A 21,914-nucleotide genomic window follows, 5' to 3' on the forward strand; every position below is an offset into this window, starting at 1 on the left:
CTTTTCATGTGTCTGAACTGCTGAGTTAAATAAGGCTGCCTCCATGAACATGGATGGGAGGTGATTTCCTGGATTCTGGCTTACACCAATGAAAAAAGTGATACTCTTTCCCTCAGCCACCATCAACTATCAATAGTCCCTCGGGGTGGGGTAAAGCCTCCTGAGCCCTTCCCCCTCTCATGATGGAAAGGTTGACAGCTCCAATCTTGTGTAGGTGACCACATCTGTAGTGAGTTCATGGTGTATCAACCATCTTATGTCTGTAGAATGATGTTTCATAACCCCTCCCCCAATTTCTGGTTTTAAATATCCCTACCTCCTCTCCCATGATGTTCCTTGAGCCTTGGAGGTGTGTGTAAGAAAAACGATGTAAAACATTTAAAAAATTTTACTTTAAAATATTGTGTGTCAGCACATGTGTTTGGATGCCCATGAAAGGGGACATTACATTCCCTGGAGCTTCAGTTAAAGATAGTTGTGGGCTTCCTAATATGGGTACGAGGAATTGAATTCTGGTCTTCTGCAAGAACACATGAAGAACAAGAATCTCCAGAGGACACATGAATTCCTCATGAACAGCTTCCCTGCTCACCTTCCTCATCTCACATGTCCTTTCCAATTTTGGAGCCTAACAATTCTGGCAGTAACCTTTTCTGGAAAGTCTGCTGATATAGAAATTAGCTAATACCCAGTTTGTTGTCTTAACACTTTCCCCACAATTCCTGTCATGGTGTGTTCTAACTTTTGATTTTCAAGACCAGTTCAAATCACTTTGAGTCCCCAGAAATAAAGAAATTCATTTCCATATGTTCATGACCAGTCCTGCTTAATGCCACATGCATCCCTCCTTTGCCCCCCTTTCCTGACTGATATTTTTAATGAGCATTTTACTTAAGGTGATTGGTGGATAATCTCGGTGTTATAATGACGTTAAATATTTTACTTTCCATCTCACTTCATGGTACATCTATATACCAGGACTCAGTGCTAGATAAAATCTAGGATGAGTCGGTGAGAATGAATAGTTCCCAGGAACTAATTGTGAGGCTGAGGCAGGTGAATTGCTCAGACCAGGAATTCAAGAGCAATTTGGGCAATATCTCAGAATCTAAACAAAATTAAAGTGTTTTTTTTTTTAAAGGTCAAAATGAGAGGGCATAAAAGATGGAGATGTGCTCACCCTCGTCTTTCCCCTTCACTCTCTTTTCTCCAGACTCCATGTCCATTTTGACACTTAGCAAAAGTAAAGCGGGACACCATTACCTCACATTTCACTTGTTCCAAGTCCCAAGGATCCAGTTCACGCTATCAGGCCCAGAGTCAGGCTGAAGAGACAGATCACGGTGGATGGTGCTCTAGGCACTAGACCTGGCTGCATAGTCATCAGAGGCAGCAGCGCAGTCTAGCGCTCAGCTGGTTGTCAAGCTCCTCAGGCCGCCTGGGTTGTCAAGGGCAACAGCCCTTCCGCAGGGCAAAGGGATGAGAACTAGTGCGCAGACTCACTGGGGCCAGCAGGCCATGCGGTGAGCCAACCCCTCAACCACCTTCTGGAATCTCTTGTAATGGCTTTCCTGGACATAGATCCAAGACTGTCTCGTTAGCGGTATTGCTCCCAATATAGAACGGTTGCAGAGACTTGGTCGTTTACCACACACTTCAGAAGGCCTCAACTTGTAAAAAGGCAAGTATCTGAGTTAATAGTTCACACCCTTTCCTCCTTCCTCCAAATGTAAATTACTAAAGAAATTAATGAAGAGACTGTTTAGGAAATGGCCAAAAGGACTTTTATTGACCTACCCGCTGGAGAGGTTTTAATTTGCATGCGGTAGTTCAATGTTTGTGAAGAGAAATGTATGTAGATCACTGTGAAAAGGTAAAAAAGAGTCAGATCCGGGAGGCAGATGAGGAGACTGGAAGAGAAAGCAGTGTTCTCTGGTGAGCACAGGCCGACACTGAGGAGCACTGAGGACTTCCTAAGGGGTTAAAGATCCTGGGCAGTAGAAGTAGAAGCTCCTTCAACCACAGCATGCAGTGAGCTTTCATTTATTCCTGGAATATTTAACTAGGTGTATTGGAATAGTTAGAATTCTGGCTTAAGTTGCAAATACTTAGTGGATGATAGTTAAATTCTTTTATTTATAAAGAACCTTTTTTTTTTTTCTAAATATTTTTAACACTCCTAAAGTGTAATTACTCAAAAGAGTCAATGCACAGGGTTTAAAATTACTGAGACTCTTACCATACTTTCTATAGCATGAAAGACTGGACTAGAAATTGAGTGACTGTGTTTTAACCTCATAGCTAACTTCCTAACATTGAGACTCCAAAGACCCTTCAAATAAGAGAAAATAAAACACCAAGGTTCTTTTACTCCTTTAATTATGTACTGGTTGGTGGGTCATTATTAAGAGCTACTAGTTTTATTGTTTTTATTTCTCTCTCTCTCTCTCTCTCTCTCTCTCTCTCTCTCTCTCACTCTCTCTCTCTCCACATGCGTGCATGTGTGTGTATGCATGTGTGCATGCCATAGGTGTGTGTTGAGTTCAGAGGACAACTTTCTAGTTGGTTTTCCCCTTTCACCATCGGGGAGCCAACTTAGGCTTGGTGGTAAGTGCCTTTACTTGCTGAGCCATCTCATGAGCTCTGACTTGCTGTTATCCTCGAGTAGTATAATACATTAGTGTTCTCACAGGGACATTAGTGTTCCTTTATGTTTTGTGTATGAGAATGAACAATATTAGGCACACTTTGCGCCCTAGAAAGAGCAACAAAGTTGAGTGTTCTTCAACTTCAAAGTTATGGATTTAGTAGAACCCACAAGCAGAGTCAGTTCTGAATTGATGAGCCCTTCTTGTCATGTACCGCCAAGATTGGTGTCTCTTTTTATTAATCTAAACTGTTTGGAAATGAACTTAGATTTGATCATTTTGTTACACAAGCCAGTAAAACAACAGTGGTTTGTCTCCACCTATCATCTAGATTTGGGAATTTATAACTCATGTCTTTTTAATTTTTATCATTTGGTTTAGTAAAGTTTTATATCTTTTAATGATGAAAAGCCAAACAGTCACAGTCTAACTAGCAGGAGGACTTATTTTTAGTCTTTGTCATCTTGACTATTTCTTCCTGTGGGTTATATTTTTAACTTATCTTGAATTGGTTCCCAGGATACAAAAGACATTAAGAGAGAATGTACTGGAACCACATGCCTCTGTAGTTTTCTTTATATCACTGTTTAAGGGGTCACTGTCAGGATCCTGTTGAGTGTCAGCCTTGATAAAAATAAAACCTTGTCCAAGCTGGTAGGAGGAATTTCATTTTACAGACATGCAAGAGAAAACAGACATTTTTTTCTGAGGGTTTCTCATTAAGAAAACAAAAATAAATCTATCTAGATCAGAGATTTTGCCACATGTGTGCCATCCTCATTGATGCCAGAAGAGGATGGAACCACTTATGGATGGCTGTGAGTCACCATGTGGGTGCTGGGAATCCAACCCAGGTCCTCTGTAAGAGCAACCAGTGCTCTTAACCTCTCCAGACCCACTTGGCTTCACTTTATTTTAAATTTTTTATTCATTTTACATACCAACCACAGATTTCCCTCTAATCCCTTCTCCTGCTCCCCCCGCCAACCACCTTCCCCTGACCCCCTCCCATTTTCTCCTCCAAAAGGCCTCCCATAGGGAGTTAGCAAAGCCTGGTACATCCAGTTGAGGCAGGACCAAGCCCCTACTCACCGCATCAAGGGTGAGCAAGGTGTCCAACCATAGATAATGGGATCCAGAAAGCCACCAGGGATAGATCCTGATCCCACTGCCGGGGGCCCCTCAAACAGACCAAGCTACACAATTGTCTTCTGTATTCAGAGGGCCTAATCCAGTCCCATGCAGTTTCCACAGCTGTTGGCCTAAAGTTCATGAGTTCCTGTGAGCTTGCTTCACTTGCTCTGTAGATTTTCTCATCATGATCTTGACCCCCCTTGCTCATATAATCCCCTTCCTTCTCTTCAACTCGGACTCCTGGAGCTCGGCCTGATGCTTGGTTGTAGATCTCTGCATCTGCTTTCATCAGTTACTGGATGAAGGCTCTATGATGACAGGGTATTCACCAATCTGATTACCATGGTAGGCCAGTTCAGGCGCCCTCACCACTATTGCTAGTAGTCTAATCTGGGGTGGGGTTATCCTTGTGGATTCCCGGGAATTTCCCTAGCACCAGGTTTCTCCCTTATCCCATGTCTCCCTCTATCAAGATATCTCTTTTCATTGATCTCCCACTCCATCCCTCCCCTAGCTCAACCATCCCATTCTTTCATGTTCTCATCCCCCATCCCCTCCCCCCTACTGTCCCCACATCCCCAGTTTACTCATGGAGATCTCCTCTGTTTCCCCTTCCCAAGGTGATCCTTATGTCCCTCTTAGGGTCCTCCTTGTTTCCTAGCTTCTCTGGAGCTGTGGGTTGCAGTCTGGTTATCCTTTGCTTTACATCTAGTATCCACTTATGAGTGGGTACATACCATGTTTGTCTTTCTGAGTCTGGGTTACCTCACTCAGGATGATATTTTCTAGTTCTATCCATTTGCCTGCAAATTTTATGATGTCATTGTTTTTTAGAGCTGAGTAATACTCCATTGTGTAAATGTACCACATTTTCTTTATCCATTGTTCAGTTGAGGGCCATCTAGGTTGTTTCCAGGTTCTGGCTATTACAAATAAAGCTGCTATGAACATGGTTGAGCAAGTATCCCTGTGAGATGATTGAGCATTCTGTGGGTATATGCCCAAGAGTGGTATCATTGGGTCTTGAGGTAGATTGATTTCCAGTTTTTTGGGAAGTCACCATACTGATTTCCAAAGTGGCTGTACAAGTTTGCACTCTCACCAACAGTGGAGGAGTGTTCCCCTTGCTCCACATTCTTTCTAACATAAGCTCCATCAATGTTTTTAATCTTACCTGGATTCATTTTTAAAAACTAATAGTTTATTGAATTTTACCAGCTCTGCCATGCTCCAGGCAAACACTTTTCCATACCATCCGTTTGCAGGTAATCACTGTACCTACAATTTAACGTCATATTTCACCACTCTGGCTCTTCCAGCATGTGTGCTCCTCAACAGCACTTTAGCATGTGATATGGACTTTTAAGCTGAGTGTCATTTCCTACTCCCATTCAGTACTCACTCCTAGCTTATAATCCTGATTTCACAGATGAAAAAGCCAAGTTGGAGAGTAAAACAGTGGAGTACACACAGCCAGAACTGATGTGGAGAACCATTCCTGGACCTTGTGATTTCTCAACAGTGTTATTTACACAATCCCATGGCTGTCACAAGCCAAAGCCTCTCCTAGGGATGGCTTGGAGGAAATAAGGGGCGAGGGGGTGAACTCCAGAGCTCCATTTAGATTGCTGGAGTAAGGTTCTCAACTCAAGTATCTGTAAACTAGATGATTGTGGAGAAGACCCTTAATGTTCTCAAATCTCTCGTCTTCAAACATGGAAAAAATTGATGATGTATGTGTCACAGGAATGATACAACACTGAAATAAAATAAACAACATACAAGACTTAACATATTGCCCTAATAGTGTAAATGCCAAAAAGGAGGAGAAAAACAATTTGTAAAACAGTAGTATTTCATTACAGAATGGCATTTAAGTGATGTAGAAACTCCAAGAAAACTCATTACTATTTGCATATGCATAGGTGCCTATGTGTATTTACATATATATATTTGTAGTAATTTAACACATACCTATGTGTATTTTCATATATATATATATATATATATATATTTATAGTATATTTAACACATATCTACATGTAAATTTTATATAGTGGCATTTGGACAGAAAGCAGTAGTACAATGTATTTTGAAGCAATTAGTGAACAAATTAAGGCTTATTTATATTCAAACTGTTTCCATCTACTTGCTTTCCATCTACTTCTATCTAACTTGCTCTTCAACTTTTGTTTGCTGCATGCCAGAGTTCTGTCATTTTAAAGCCATATTAATCATAGAACACAACCTGCTGGGTTGCTGTACCAAGCATACTGACATAAGATCCATGTTCAGAATGAGACCAATGCACACAGAGAGCGAAATACTTGCTATTGTCATTGTTATCACTTTTAAAGAAAAGTGAAATATAAAATATATTGCACATTTATTTTAAATGTCAACCTTGCTGAAAGCACTCCTTTTATAGTTATTTTATATTTCTAGACAGGTCCTTCCTGTAAACAGCTGCTAACACACAGTGTTTCTTTAAGTGAGTTAAGTCACTGGGTTCCAGCTGGTCCAAGTTTTTAACTGACAAGAAGTCTGATCTTGGTCAGATCCTTCCCAGGTGTTGAGCTGCCTCTGGCAGAGAGCTGTCAACCCAACAGCCCCTCTTCTGATGGCCTGTGTGTTAGGGACTCCTATTGCACTTGAATGCTCTAATGACACCTTGAGGACACACTATTCCACCTGCAGGTAGCACAGCATTGAAGCCATGACCCCTGTTTCCCTGGCTCCATTCATGAAAAAGACATCACTAAAGAAAAGCCAGAGTACCTGCTAGGTAATCCTGATTTCCCTGCACTCCTTGCAACTGTTTTCTTTAGGCATGATCGGAGGACTTCACTGATGCTTCCACATGAAGCTTGTGATCGGTTCTCACCCTGTGCCTAGTGGGACTGGAAGCTAGGCGGTGATTAGTGGCAATGACATTGCTTCATTTGCATGTTGCTCCACTCTTCTGGGCATACAACTAGGATATTTGGTTCACTTTTCAAGTCTGCCAGGGGTAGCCTCTTGTGCTGTACCCTTGTTTTGTAACAGTAGAGCCCATCAAACCGTTTCTCTTGGAATGATCTTTTCTTGTCTACTTGTGATCTTTATCATGAGCAGAGCATGCTAAGTTGATAACCGAAAAGAGGAGGGGACAGAGTTCCAGGGAAGGATCAGAGGCAGAAACTGTAGGGAACTGAGACAGTTGAGATGACATGGGATGGTGGAGTAAAGCAAAATGAACTACCTGTCCTTAGCGCATGGGCTGGCTGTTTGGAACCTGGGGCTTACACAGGGACACTTTGCTCAGCCTGGAAGGAGGGGACTGGACCTGCCTGAACTGAATCCACCAGGTTGAGCTGAATCCCCAGGGGAGTCTTGGCCCTGGAGGAGATGGAAATGGAGGGGAGGGGCTGGGGGGAAGGTGGGAGCAGGGGCAGAAGGGGGAGGACAGGGGAACCCATGGCTGATATGTAAAATTAAGACATAAATATAATTTAAAAAAATAACTAGAAAGCCAAGACCATGGAAGGTTGTCAAAGTTAAAGCCTGTGTGAGACTGTGGGCTCTACTTGGCTGGAAGAGGTCCCAGGGCCAAGGTTCTGATCTTTAAGGACCAAGAGCTATAATGATAGCTGCTATTAGGAGCCTCAGGATCTGAAAGCCAAAACACTGGCTTTTGCCTGTTAGTGCTAACACTAGTGGCTGCTGAGAGCCATTGATTGCTGGTCACTGAGTGTAGAGCTGCTGACAGTAGAGATCCAGAGCTATAAACCCCCAACCTAGACCTGTAAGTCTATTCCCTTGGATCCATGATCCTCTGTCTTTCAGGACTAAGAGCTATAAGTCCTTGGATCAATTAATCCAGTCCATGGCTCCTTGGCACTCAAAGACCTTAATTGCCTGTGCTGAAGAAGCCACCCTTTGTTTTTCCATGGCTTCCATCTGCATAAAGTAAAGGAAGCTTGAGATTTGGGTAGATCAATATTAAGTGAGATTACCAAACTCATAAAGACAGAGGCTGCCACACATTCTCTCTCATATGCAGACCTGGCTTGTGATGTGCAAATGCATACCCTCACAATACAAATGTAATTTGTGACTAAAGCTTTCAAAACTTGGAAGGAGATCAAGAAAGAAGAGAAATTCGTGACAAGGATGGATGGGCTCAGACAAAAGGACACATGGGACATGAAGGAGGCAAAGAGACTGGAGGACTTGAAAGGAGGAGTCAAGGGTAGTGGGAGGGGTAAGTGAGGGGAAGGAGACTATTAAAATACACTTCATCCAAAATTGCCATGGTGACAGACTGTCTCACAGCACTCTGGTTCTCACAATCTTTCTACCTCCTCTTTTACCACGTGCCCTGGGCCATAGATGTATGATCTGTGGTGCAGATGTGTCCACTGGGGTTGGTGACACCCAGGACCCACTGATCTCGGCATTGTGTCCAAGTGTGGTTTTCTGTGATGCTCTTCATTTGCTATATGTATTTGATGAGGGGTGGCAGCTGCACTTATTGGTGGGTGTAAGCATAAGATTTAGACTGTGGTTAGGAATTATGCTGGCCTAGTAAAATAATGGTAGTAGATTCTCTTCTAAGATCCATGACCTCATGAGTCCTGAGAAGTTGGCTAGGTTTCTAGGAGCAGGCACAATTTCCCTCCTGTTGAATGGCCTAAGTCCAGTTAGACAGCTGTTGGTTACCACAGACGGTCAGTGCCACTCTCCTCACCTTTATGGGTATCTTGCCATGCTGGTCATTGTTGTGGTTCATGATTGTCCCAGTTGGGTAGGACTGTTAAATGCTTTCTTCTCTTAGCAGCTTGTGCAGTGTTTTCTGGTACTATGGCTACATAAACAAGACTGGAACAGTGGCAGTATCAATTGACATGCTAGTGTGGGAGGCGGGGAGAGCTCATGGGGTCCTACTTGTAGACACAGAATTACAGGGAACCAATGACTACCTTAAGAGGGAGAATTAGTTTTTTTCATAGATGAACCCCCTAATTGGTTATCCAGACAAAGTGGTGAGCCCTGAAACCATTTGCACAAAACAGACTAAGCAGGTTATATTTATGTGTTTGTGCTTACATATATGTATATATACATATATGTCATATATGTAATAGCACAGCAATAATAAAAAAAGAGGCTATCAATTTGGGAGTGTGGGGACATGGGAAAAGTCAGAGGGAGGGGACTTGAAAGGGGCTGTAGGGGGGAAAGGGAAAGGAAAAGTAATGTAATTTTATTTTAATTAAAGATGTATCAAAACAACCCCCCCCAAATCCACAGTGATATCGAATACCGTGTATGGTAATTTATAAAATTAAAAAATTAATAAAAATATACAAATACCAGTCAGCTGGTTGGAGATTGTGTCGCTGTATAAAATAATGAGGCTCCCAATAAATGCCACTGGACCTGTGGTTTCTGAACATAACATGGGGAAGATGACTGAGGAACTCAAGTGACTGGACACTATGTAAACCTCCATTCAAGAAACATCAGGCTTGCCAGCGTCTGTCAGAAAGATATCAAAAGAGGCTTATGTTCCCCATGACATTTTATTGTGGAAGAATGAACATGAATAGGTTTCCAATGTTAACAGCACTGCAGAGTCAGTTTTCAGCCCCTTGTCCTTCCCCTTTTACAGGTTTAGTAATGGTAAGCAGAAAGAGGCCCTGACTGAAGACCCAGTGACTGTTAGCCTTGGAACGAATTCCAAATACAGGCACTAAATAGATTTGTAGGCACCGTGGGCAGTAAAAACCAGCTTCATAAGATTTTTTTTTTCCAGAGAATTTTACTATATCAAATTGTACCAGTGATTCTTTATGCCTGTTATTGTCTAGGAGCATAAGGTGGGATGCTATCATAGCTTGGAGGATCTGGGAAAGACTCTTGCATCAAGGGGTTGGTCGCATACACAGTTGGAACAGCCAGGACAGACTAGAAAGGACAAAAAACAAGCAGTGTTGTTAACAGTCCATTTATTCTCCTCTGTCCCAGCAGAGTGGAGTACAGAGAGCTCTGTAGTCAGCCCACAGTGGAGTTTGGCAGACATGAGAGCCTGTGTTTCTGCAATGTGTATTCAGGTTATTTTTATAAAGAAGAGACTCAACTTACCCTGTTGCCATGGAGCATGGTTTGGTTAGCAAAGTAGGCCATGGTACTTGCTATGCTGAACTCCAACAAGGAAAACATTGCCAGCACACCTGTAACTCCTTTCCCAGAAAGCTGAAATCAGAAATACATAGAATGTGAGGCTGAATGTGAGGGTCTCATGTAGATTTCAGATATGTCCTGACTCATCAAAAGTGCTATCTCACTCATGTTCAACTCACTCTGTGAGTGATATATTTTTTTTAATAACAGCAAGGAGACTGTTGCAAAGAAAAAAAACCACACACACACACACACACACACACACACACACACACACTTATTTTCTAATATTCCTAAATAGTCTACTTGCTGAAAAGAAAATTCTTCTGGTATTTTAAAGAAACGTCAAAATTAATTTTTATTTCTCCAAAATAAGCATTTGATGACAATAAAGAAATAATCAGAGGGACTTGATTGCACATGAGCAGACAACTTTCATCTCTGTTTTCATTCTAAAAAAGCCACTCAAAACTTTGATATCTTATTTATGCATAATTTTAAAGTGCTGAAAAAGAAATTCTGAGTATATTTTGGAGCTGCCAAGCTCTATCCATTGCTTCTGCCATGGCAACAGGGTGGTCTCTGACTTCATCTATCTGCAAATGTAATTTTCTCACTTTGTTTTTTAGCAATCACATTCCTAGGAGTAGAGTTAGAAACAGAGAGACTTTTCTCAATGGAGCTGCTGTGTAATAAATAGGAGACAACAACAGATATACTCTGGCAGTGAGGAGAGAGCAGTCATATGGTCCATGGCAGGGTACTCACCACTATCACATAGTTTTGATGATTGTAGCCATTGATGTTCAGATCCCACAGCAACAGAATCACTCCAACAAAGGCACAGATAGCGCTAATGATGTTCATTACCAGGGTGCTTTTCACCTGTTGGAGGCAATAAGAACAGTACATCATGTAGAAGACAAATGAATTTAAAGGGAGTGGGAGTTTATTCAGGTTAATGGTTCTTAATCATTGACATCTTATTTTAGTTTTGATCATAATGAGGGTTGAACTCAAGGTCTGATGCATCCTAGGCAAGTGCTCTACCACTGAGCTATGTCCCTAGCATGAAACAATATTTGAAGTTGATAGAATGTTTTTCTTCTGTCCTTCTGAGTAGTTGTGAAAATTACTCTGTATCCTAAATGTCAGTCTTCTCTAAAAATCTGTGAATATTGCAAATAATAGAAATATAATAAAACAAATAAGTATAATTTGAAGCAGAAGTTCATTTACTACATTTACATATGAGTTTTGTTCACAATAACAGCTCTGCCTTGTGAGACCCACAAATGGACAGTGTGCAGAGAGTGAGAGACTGGAGCACTCAAGCCTACATGAGATGCCTTCATCAAACCCCTCCTCTCAGGGGTCAGGGATCTATGGGGAAGAGTTTGCTATTTCTTTCTTTCTTTCTTTCTTTCTTTCTTTCTTTCTTTCTTTCTTTCTTTCTTTCTTTCTTTCTTTCTTTCTTTCCTCCCTCCCTCTCTCCCTTTCCCCTCCCTCTCTTCCCCTTTTCTCTCTTCTTCTTTCTTTCTTTTCCGTCCTTCTTCCCTCCCTTCTTCCTTCCTTCCTTTCTTTCCTGTTTTTTGTGAAAGAGAAAGAACATGAAGTTGGATGAGTAGTGAGGTCAGGAAGATCCCAGAGGAGCTGGGGGAGGGGAGAGAATATACTTAAATATATTGTGTGAAAAAATTTAAAGTAAAAATTTCAAAAGCAGCTGAGAGTGGTGGTGCACACCTTTATTCCCAGCACTTGGAGGCAGAGGCAGGTGGATCTCTGTGAGTTCAAGGCCAGCATGGTTTACAGAGTGAATTCTAGGACAGCTAGGGTTGTTACACAGAGAAACCCTGTCTCAAAATAAAAAAATAAAATATAAAATAAAATAAAATACAATTCTACTTTCTAAAAACAATAAAAGTACAAACCTAAGATTTTTATTTTTTGAGATTTATTTAATTTTTAAAAAATTTGTAGGTGTTTTGCCTGCATGTATATCTATGTACCATGAGCATGGAGTGCCCAAGGATGCCAGGAGAGACCATCAGATCCCTTGGACCTGGAGTTACAGAGATCATGAGTCACTGGGTGAATACTGGGAATGAAACTCAGGTCCTCTAGAGGAGTGGCCAAGTCAGTCTTAACTGCTGGGCCATCTCTCCACCTACAAGAACAAACTAATGGGCATTATTCTCTGGTAGGTATTTTGTTTTATATTTAAAATGATATCACTTTTAACTCTTACAGCCATCACACATGAGATGGTCTGACTTTATACATTCCTATCTAGTTGTATCAACCCCAAAGACAGTCTCTTTCTATACAACCTCTGGCAGGCAGGACCTGTACAGAAAAGGATGCTCTGGGTTTTTTTAATTTTAATTTTTTTTGTTTTTGTTTTTGATTACAGTAGATGTGACTAATCAGAGCTATGCTGATTCTAACTTTAGCTTGATCCATTGTTTTATCTGGAGCGCATAGACAACATGATTCCATGTTCCCATTTCTCCCCGCTTTTTTTGGTTCTTGTGCATAGCTTCACATAGTCTTGAAACAACTTCTCTAGGTTTAGGGGAAAACGTCTTTTTCCTGGTTTACCATTAAGCCAGGAAATTGGACATGCTGTGGCTTGGAAGCATTGAACCCCCATCTCTGTGGACATTTCCATGTGCTCTTCTTGTCCTCTGAACTAGATGCTTTTAAAGAAGCATCTTAAAGAACTAACAATAGAGCCGGGCAGTGGTGGTGCACACCTTTAATCCCAGCACTTGGGAGGCAGAGGCAGGTGGATCTCTGTGAGTTCGAGGCCAGCCTGGGCTACTGAGTGAGTTCCAGGAAAGGTGCAAAGCTACACAGAGAAATCCTGTCTCGAAAAACAAAAACAAAAACAAACAAACAAACAAACAAGAACTGACAACAGAGACAACCTGAATAAGAATAGGAATTACACACGAGTGAAAAGTGAAGATCTGAGATAGAGCTGAGAAACAGCAGTGAACACCCCAGACTTTGTTATTGAAGTGGCATGTAGATGGGGTTTGGCTCCTAGATTCTTCCTTGGTTTTACCCTGAATGGTGTGTGACCCAACAGAACCTGGGAGCCATTGGGTTAAAGCTTAAACAACACTTATCTGTACTAATTCCCATTCTTGTGATTTCAAGAGCCTGGATGTGGTGCTCTGCCTTTCTCGGTGGCAAACTGCTCCCCTCCCCTGTGCCAGCACAGTCATTACCCAGCAGCTGGCAGATATTTTGAGAGAGTTCCCATCTGCACTCTTTGAATCTACTATCTCAAGTTTCCCTTGCTAGTAAATCAAACCAGTCTTTAAAGGAATTTAAAGTAGAAATAATTTTTTTTTTTAACTTACCAGACAGGGAGAGGATTTCTTGAATGCTGATATGGAGAGTGAGCCAGACACAATGAACTATAGAAACAGACAAATTCATGAATGGTAGGTTCTCTGCTGTGCCTGGGACTTTCTCCTTATATAAGAAGTTGCTCTAGCTATGTATGTTTGGTTTTCCTTACCTACAGCTCAGTTTTTTAAGATTAACTCTTAGGGGATACATCTCTGATTCCCCACCCTCATTTTTTTTTGCATGTGAAGAAAGAAACACCTCTTACAGATGACTCTGAGTTTGTTTGGATGATTGTGCCTCCCGCTCAACTTCATCTTGTTCTCAGCCTCACCTTGTCCTCAACCTCACCTTGTCCTCAACCTCACCTTGTCATCAGCCTCATCTTGTCCTCAACCTCATCTTGTCTTCAACATCATCTTGTCCTCAGCCTCATCTTGTCCTTAGCCTCATTTTGTCCTCAGCCTCATCTTGTCCTCAATCTTATCTTGTCCTCAGCCTCATCTTGTCCTCAATCTTATCTTGTCCTCAGCCTCATCTTGTCCTCAGTCTCATCTTGTCCTCAACCTCATCTTGTCCTCAATCTCATCTTGTCAATGACCTATTTTTGTCATATTTCCAATCATCCCCTTTCATGATTCTCCATCCAACACATTGGTTCTTGATCTGCACATGCATTTGGAGTGAGTTTAAACTGCCAGTTTGAAGTGGGGAGTGATAGACCCTCCTTTCTTCTACTCAAACAGAGAAATTATTTCTCAAAGCTCTCTAGCCCTCAGACATGTCATTCATCAAGAATTGAGCTGTGAACAGGCTGGAGACACCCATACTGCATAGGAAGAGGTATCCCAGGAATCTACTCACAGAGACTCCACCCCAGAATGGATATCCACCAACAAAAGCAGTAGAGGAAAATGTCCAAGACACATAGGTGCTCATTAACCCAAGAATAACTCCAAAGCCAAAGTGCATCAATCCAGTTATGATATGGACTGCCTGAAAAAGAAAACAAAGAGGCATCTAAAAATGACTTCTTTATTTCTAGCCTGTGAGGCTTTGCGACTGCAGTTACTCCTGTTTATTTACCATCTGTCTTTCCAGGATCCTTGAGAATTCACCCAAACAGTGAATACTTTGATATATACTGAAACAACTCGGGAGAAAGGGCCTCAAGTAAAAGAGTTGTTTGACATCTTAGACATCAAGGAAATGCAAATCAAAATGACTCTGAGATTCCATCTTACACTTGTCAAAATGGCTAAGATAAACAAAACAAAACAAAACAAAAAAACACCACAAGACCAACAAGTTGCTGGTGGGAGTGCAAACTTCAACAGCCACTTTGGAAATCAGTATAGTGGTTTCTCAAAAAACTGCGAATTGACCTACCTTAAGACCCAGTTCGGGGCATATACTACGACTGGGCATATACTAAAGGGTGCTGTACCATACTACAAGGACACCTGCTCAACTATGTTCATAGCAGCTTTATTTGTAATAGCCAGAAATTGGAAATAACCTAGATGTCCATCAACCAAAGAGAAGATAAAGAAAATGTGGTTCATCTAAACAATGGAGTTATTACTCAGTTGTTAAAACAATGACATCATGAAATTTGCTGATAAATGGATAGAAATAGAAAAGATTGTAGGAGCCTGGCTGGGAGACTGGCTCCCACATTTTACTTCAGGGTACTCTTGAGGAGTGAGGGATAAAAGAAGGATAGAGGGGAGAGAAACAGATAGAAACACAGGATAGCCTTGGGAGGGCCTGGATCCTTATCCACTAGCCCTCCTGTCTCTTCTAAAGGGCTGTTGATAGGAATGCCAGGGGGTGGAGCAAAAGACTTCCCCATAGCTCAGCCAAGTGTAGACCTTTCCAATCCCCTAGAAACCATGCACATAGTCAAGCAATCCTCTAATGCAGCTCTGCTGGGTAAAGCAAGTGCTGTGGGATGTCTTTCTGTATGCTGTGAATATGTGTTGCTCTGATTGGTTAAGAGATAAAACCATTTGGCCTATGGCAAGGCAGCTTAGAGTCAGATGGGAAAATCCAAACAGAAAGACAGGAAGAGAAAGGAGAGGCAAGGCAGACACTGCTAGCTGCTGCCAGGAGAAGCAAGATGTAAAGTACCAGTAAGCCACAAGCCACATGGTAAGTTATTGATTCATAGAAACGGTTTGCCATAGCCATACTTTAAAAATAATATACACTTTTGTGTATTTATTTGGGTTTGAGCAGCTGCAGGACTGGGCAGGACATGGGAAAACTTCTAACTACAAGCAAGCTCAGCTCTCACTAGGAAACCTTTGTGGGCCTCCACAAAAGATTATCCTGAGTGAGGTAACCAAGACCAAGAAAGATAAACATGGAATGTACTCACTTATAGCAAGATATTAGCTGTAAAGGATTACCATGCTACAATCCATAGACCAAAAGAAGCTAAGTAATAAGGAGGGATCAAGAGAGGACACATGAATCTCACTATGAAGGTGGAATAGAATTTACATCATAGGTGGATGTGTGTGTGTGTGTGTGTGTGTGTGTGTGTGTGTGTGTGTGTGTGTGTCTGAATGGGGAAGGGTGGGCATGGGAACAGGAGGTATCAGGTGGGGAGAGGATAAAGGGAGAGAGTACTGGGAAAGACAACTGGAACCAGGGGCCTCTCTAGGATGAGCTAGAAACAGGGTGCTATGGAAACTCCCAGGAATCTATGAGGGTGACCCTAGCTAAGACTCCTAGCAATGGGGGATACAGAGCCTGAATGGCCATCTCCCACAATCAGGCAAGACTTCCAATGGAGAGATTGGGATCCAAACTGACCCATATAACCATTGACCTACAATTTGCCCTGCTTACAAGATAATATGGGGTAAAGGTAGTATAGAAATTATGGGAATGGCCAACCAATGATTAGCTTAAGACCCATACCATGAGAGGGAGCCCACCACTGACACCACCTGGAGGGCTAGGACCCAGAGTCTGGACAGCCCAGAGATGCAGGATAGAACCAAACATGCCTGATCAAAAAAAAAAAATAGTCAATGAAATGATTCCTAATGATATTTTGCTATACTCATAGGTTGTTGGCTAGCCCAATTGTCTTCAGAGAAGCTCCACCAAGCAACTGATGCAAACATATGCAGAAACTCACAGCCAAACAGTAAGCAGACCTCAGGGAATCACATAGAAGAGAGGGAGGAAGTATTGTGAGAGTCAGAGGAGCCAAGACAAGAAAACCACAGACTCAAACAACCTGGGCTCATAGGGGCTTACAGAGACAGAACTGCTAACGAGGGAGCTTGCATGGGACTGACCGAGGCCCTCTGCATATATGTTACAGTTGTAACTGTAACAGCTTGGTCCTCTTGTGGGACTCTTAACAGTGAGAGCAGGGGCTGTCTCTGACTCTGTTACCTGCTTTTGGGAACTTTCCTCCTACTGGGTTGCCTTTTCCAGTCTCAGTAGGAAAGGAGGTGCAATTTGATATACTGGCTGATACACATGGGAGGCCTGCCGTTTTCTGAAGAGAAAGGAGGAGGAATTAATGGGGGTGAAGGTTGAGGAGAGGGACTGGGAAGAGAGGAGGGAGGGGAAACGGTAATTGGACTGGAAATTAATTAATTAATTAGTAATTAATTAATAAAAACCCTTGTTTGAGGGGTCAGTGAGATGACTCAGTGGGTAAGGACATTTCTTGTCTAGTTTGATGAGCAGAGTGTGATACTTAGACCCCATATGGTAGGAGCTGAGTCTTGCAAATTGCCCTCTGACGTCCATGTATGTGCTTGAGTGTGTGAGCACACACACACACGCATGCACACACACACACACACACACACACACACACACACACACACACACACAAACTACAAACATTTTTAAGAGGCCTTGTTTGTTTTCTGAATGGTCTACAGAGAAGCCTATTAAAAGTGTGATTACTTAATGTCTTAGTGTCCCCCGTGAGTTTGCAAAGAATGATGTGTTGAGGTGACAGCGACTGTCTTGCAGAAGTAGCACAGCTCCCTGCCCAGGCAATGCTAGTCATGAAAAAAAGGAGTCAACGAAGATGAAGTCACCTAGAGTATTAATCATACTGGCAATGCTTTAAACATCTGGCAATGCTTTAAACATCTTGCATGTCACTCTATCAACCACTAGGTGGCAACACAAAGCCATAAGAAATCAAGTGCCCAAGGGTACACAGTTATGAAGGGACAGATGCCCAGAATGCAGGGCAGTGGACTGACTCCAAAACTCATTTGCCATCTGTCCTTTCAGGCTTAGCTTGGTTCCACCCATTCTGAGTTGTCTTGGTTATTATACTAGTCATATAGACTTTTTACTTCTTTAATTCCACTTGCATTTTAAGACATAAAGCATGTGATATTACTTGCTTTTATATTCTCTCATGTTCTTTAATTTTAAAATTTATTATTATTTTATTTTCTGTGTATGGATGTTTTGCTTGTATGCATGTCTATGCATTACCCATGTGCCTGGTGATGCTCAAGGATGCCTGAAGAGGGTAGTCAGATCCCTTGGAACTAGAGCTACAAACAGCTATGAGCCAGCAAGTGGGTGCTAGGAGTGGAACTGAGGTCCTCTGCAAGAGCATCCAGTGCTCTTAACCCCGGCACCATCTTTCTAGTCCTTGTATTGTTTGTTTTTCAAATGCTCATATGCAACTGTTATCATACCAGGTAAGAGGTATTTTACCAATGATAAGGGATAAATATTTTACTTCTTTGTAACTCTTTTCACCACTTTCTTTGTAGAGTAAACATGGATTTCTGTAGTTAAAGGTGGATATCGCTCTGTATAAATAAAATGCCAGGCAGGAAGTATAGGCGGGACAAAGAGAGAGGAGAATTCTGGGAAGTGGAAGGCTGAGTCAGGAGACGCTTCCAGCCACCATGTTGAGAAGCAAGATGTGAAGGTAGAACTGGGAAAAGGTACCAAGCCATGTGGCTAAACATAAATAAGAATTATTTAAGTGTGAGATCTAGCTAGCAAGAAGCCTGAGCCATTAGGCCAAACAGTTTTAACTAATATAAGCATCTATGTGTTTATTTGCGTCTGAGCGGCTGTGAGCCAGGTGTGACCAGAAAAACTTCCAGCTACAGATTTCTGAGAAGCAACAGTTGCTATATTGGTCCAAAGCTCAGTAACATACCCATAGTCCATTTCTTCTCACATTTATGCTTGTATTTTATCTATCCAGGAAGACCATTGCCACAGAAACTTCTGTGTTTATTTATTTCCTCAAGAAATAGGTACTGAATATAATTAAATTGAATTAAAAGAAAAATAACAATTTCATAAATGTGCTAAAATAATAATATATTGTTGAAATGCATTGAAACTTGTGAAAGCCATGAACATTCCCTCTGAGTAATTACTCTTGCACACCCACATATATACATCATCCTTTAGATACAGCTTCTGAGAGCTAATGGACCTGTTTTAGCCAATGCTACATCTCAGACTGGAAACTCCTGCATATTACTTCAGATTTGTTTCCACAAGTTGTTCCCCAAGAGCACAATCTGAGTACAAATTTCCCATCCTTGCTGTCATCTTGATGAGGGCCAGTTACAGCTTTAATCCCTATTGGTCCCTCTTTTCTACCTGTATAGCCCTGGCTTTACATTTCATTGATTAAAATTGCCCATAGCCTTAATCATTTTGACATTCAGCATGTTCTATGCTGATTTCTTCCCAAGTTTCCTTTGTGTTGCTGTGAAAAATATCATAGACACAAAGTAATTTAGGGTGAAGGGTTTATTTTCAGCTCATAATCCCAGGTTATAGTCTATCACCATACAGAAACCAAGGCAGAGACTTCAAAGAGCTAATCATATCACTTAAGATGGTAATGCATGCACACCTGCTTGCTTGCTTATGCTCAGATTTATTTCTCCACTCTTATATTGCCTAGGACTCCCTTGTTAGGGAATAGTGTCACCCATGGTGGGCTGGGTTCCCTCATATCAATTAATTTAATTAAGACAAACCCTCAAAGACATACTCACAAGGCAACACAATGCAGACAATCCTTCATTGAGTCTCTCTTCTCAGGTGATTTTAGGTTGTGCCAAGTTGACAATTAAAGCTAACCCTCACAATGGTTTTGAGTGGAGGATGACAGATATTCTACCCCCATCTGTGGTCCCTGAGGTACTGTGATAACTTGGGGTGTAGCTTCACAGTCCTCATGGAGAGGACTCCGCTTCTGCCAACTGTGTGTTGTTGTTTTTAAGCAGAACTTCACCTTTTCTTTAAATATATTTGGATTGCATATGTTTTTTTTTTTTTCTACCAGGAAGAATGCTCCAAATGAATCCTTGTTCCACACAGGAAAAGCCAAAGCTGTCTGCTCCAGATGTTCCATCAGTTATGCCCCCATCTCCCCCCAGCCTCCTTCCAGCTGCTCCTTCCTTTGTGCATTCTGATCTCTTTATTGGCCTCCCTCTTGTTCATCAATTACATCCATGCATTTTTCATCTGAAGACTTTACACTAGTCATCTTTTCTTGTCCTGATATCTATGTGGCTCACTCTGAACTTCATGCGTTTGGAATTCCTATCTTGATGAACTTCAACTTTCTACCCATTCACTGCCTGCTTTTTTTCTCCCTCTTACACTCTGTATATTACTTACTTAATTTTTAAGTTAGCATATAAAGTACTAGGATTCATTATGGCATTTTCAAATGAAATTGTTGAAATTATTGATATTTTCTTTCTCCTCTCATCTTATCTATTTCCCTGCACCTCTTTATACCCTTCCATTCCCAGAAGCCTCCCTTCTGGTTACATGTTACATGTATTCCTTTCTGCAACACCTCTTTTTCTCTTCTTGTGATCTCCTTTCTAGTTTCGTAGCCCATACTCACACTCACGCTCCCCCAACAGTAAAAGATAGGATGTGCATATGAGAGAGAACACAGATTTTTGTCTTCCTTAGTCTGGGTTACCTCATTCAGTATCTATATATAATTTTTTTCACCTCCCAACACACTCTCTAGATTGCATCCTTGTTATATGTACAGCCTGATTTCTCCAGATAGGCCATAGGCCCCCTGACAGAAGAGACTGAGCCTGCCTTGTACTCCCAGATATTTTCAACAACTGTGTGGATTGGCTTTGTGAACTGAGTTTGCAGAGAATGTACTCCACTTGGCAGGGGAGTATTCTTCCCAGTGTAGATTGGCTGCTGGAGTGAGGGTGGGGTATTGTTTACTTTTACTTGCCTGAAACACTGTGACTTGACTAGACTACCAAAATCTGCTAGCTAGTGAACGGCTAGAAGAATTCTAATACATAGTGGGCACCTATTGTCTACCAACTCCTGTAGCCAAGATTTTGGAGCTGTACACAGGAAAAGACGTGACACATTGGTAGAAGTGTGTGAAGAAGCATGGGAAAAGCTTAGCAAATGATGGTCACTTCTGTCTAAGCATGGAGTCTTTATGACAAGTCAGGCTGGCTTTATGATGCTTATAAGAACAAGATTGTGGGTGTCCAGTTCAAATCAACTTTTGTGAAGTAAAGCAATGAAGACATAACATTTCCAAGGTTTTTTCACATTCTACCTTCCCCAGACTGTTTGCTAGCAGCTCCATTCCCTTTAAAACAGTTATCAATGATCTCTTTAAAGTTAATTCATCTTTATAGGATATACATTTAAAACCAGTCCAAAGACAGAAGTGAGGTTGTCTAAAAAGACTTTCACAACAATGAGATCAAGTGAGAAATAGCTAGGCTCCTGTCATGTCACCATTACTGGATCTTCCTGCTAGGGAGAGCCTTCTGTCAACTGTTAGACTCATGACTGAATCTAAATAAATTAACCAGGGTGACTCATACACAGTCTGATCATTTTTTTTTTCTGGGAAAGACACAATTATTAGAATAATCCTCAAATGTTTTTGCTCATTGGACAATATACTATTACAACTGACAGATGCATGGAAATCTTGCAAATGCAACATGGAAATTCTAGTGGCAAATATACTCACTCCAAGAGCTATTGCTGCATCTTTAATGTTGGTGTTGGTTGTTGTTATTCCTGGAGCTGGATGTACTGTTGACATGTTTTCTAGACCCAGCTGACTGGTAGTGAAGATTCCTGGAGATGTAATGAAGGAATGTTGCCCAGTCTGTACTTGGTTTCCTATATTTAAAAACCCCAGAGGTTGTTGAGGATGAAGAGCCATGGAACTTGTTGGTGGGTAAGGATTAGGAATGGTGACATGCATTCCAGGGTAGGTAGTTGTCTGGGAAGACGTCATTATGTCCTAAGCAGTACAAAAACATACAAAAGTAACACATTTACCAAGATAAGAAATTAAAGGACATCTTGTCAAGTGTCAATTTTCTATGCAAATGGAGAGAGCAAGTGAGAAAATATTGGCTAGTGACAAACAACATAAATATGATTCTCATTTGATCTTAGAATCCCACATATCCTGGGACTCAAAAGAAGTAAAAGAGGGGATGATGGAAATCAGTTAGTTTTCAGTTCTTCATATTTAGTTTTGTAGTATGTTCATGCATGCGTGTGTGTGTGTGTGTGTGTGTGTGTGTGTGTGTGTGTGTGTTT

General features: G+C 41.5%; 1 protein-coding gene across 1 annotated transcript; it reads right to left on the minus strand.

Annotated features, from left to right (window-relative positions):
• Window positions 1–9,623: 9,623 nt before the first annotated feature.
• On the minus strand, window positions 9,624–21,603 carry Ms4a12 (membrane spanning 4-domains A12). Its single transcript, XM_036184122.1, has 6 exons — window positions 21,331–21,603; window positions 14,172–14,303; window positions 13,319–13,375; window positions 10,716–10,832; window positions 9,909–10,019; window positions 9,624–9,731 (listed from the first exon to the last, which is right to left on the minus strand). The coding sequence occupies exons 1-6, from the start codon at window positions 21,601–21,603 to the stop codon at window positions 9,624–9,626; spliced, it is 798 nt and encodes a 265-aa protein (XP_036040015.1).
• Between the last annotated feature and the right edge of the window lie 311 nt (window positions 21,604–21,914).

Source organism: Onychomys torridus, chromosome 1, assembly GCF_903995425.1.
Source record: "Onychomys torridus chromosome 1, mOncTor1.1, whole genome shotgun sequence".
NCBI lineage: Eukaryota > Metazoa > Chordata > Mammalia > Rodentia > Cricetidae > Onychomys > Onychomys torridus.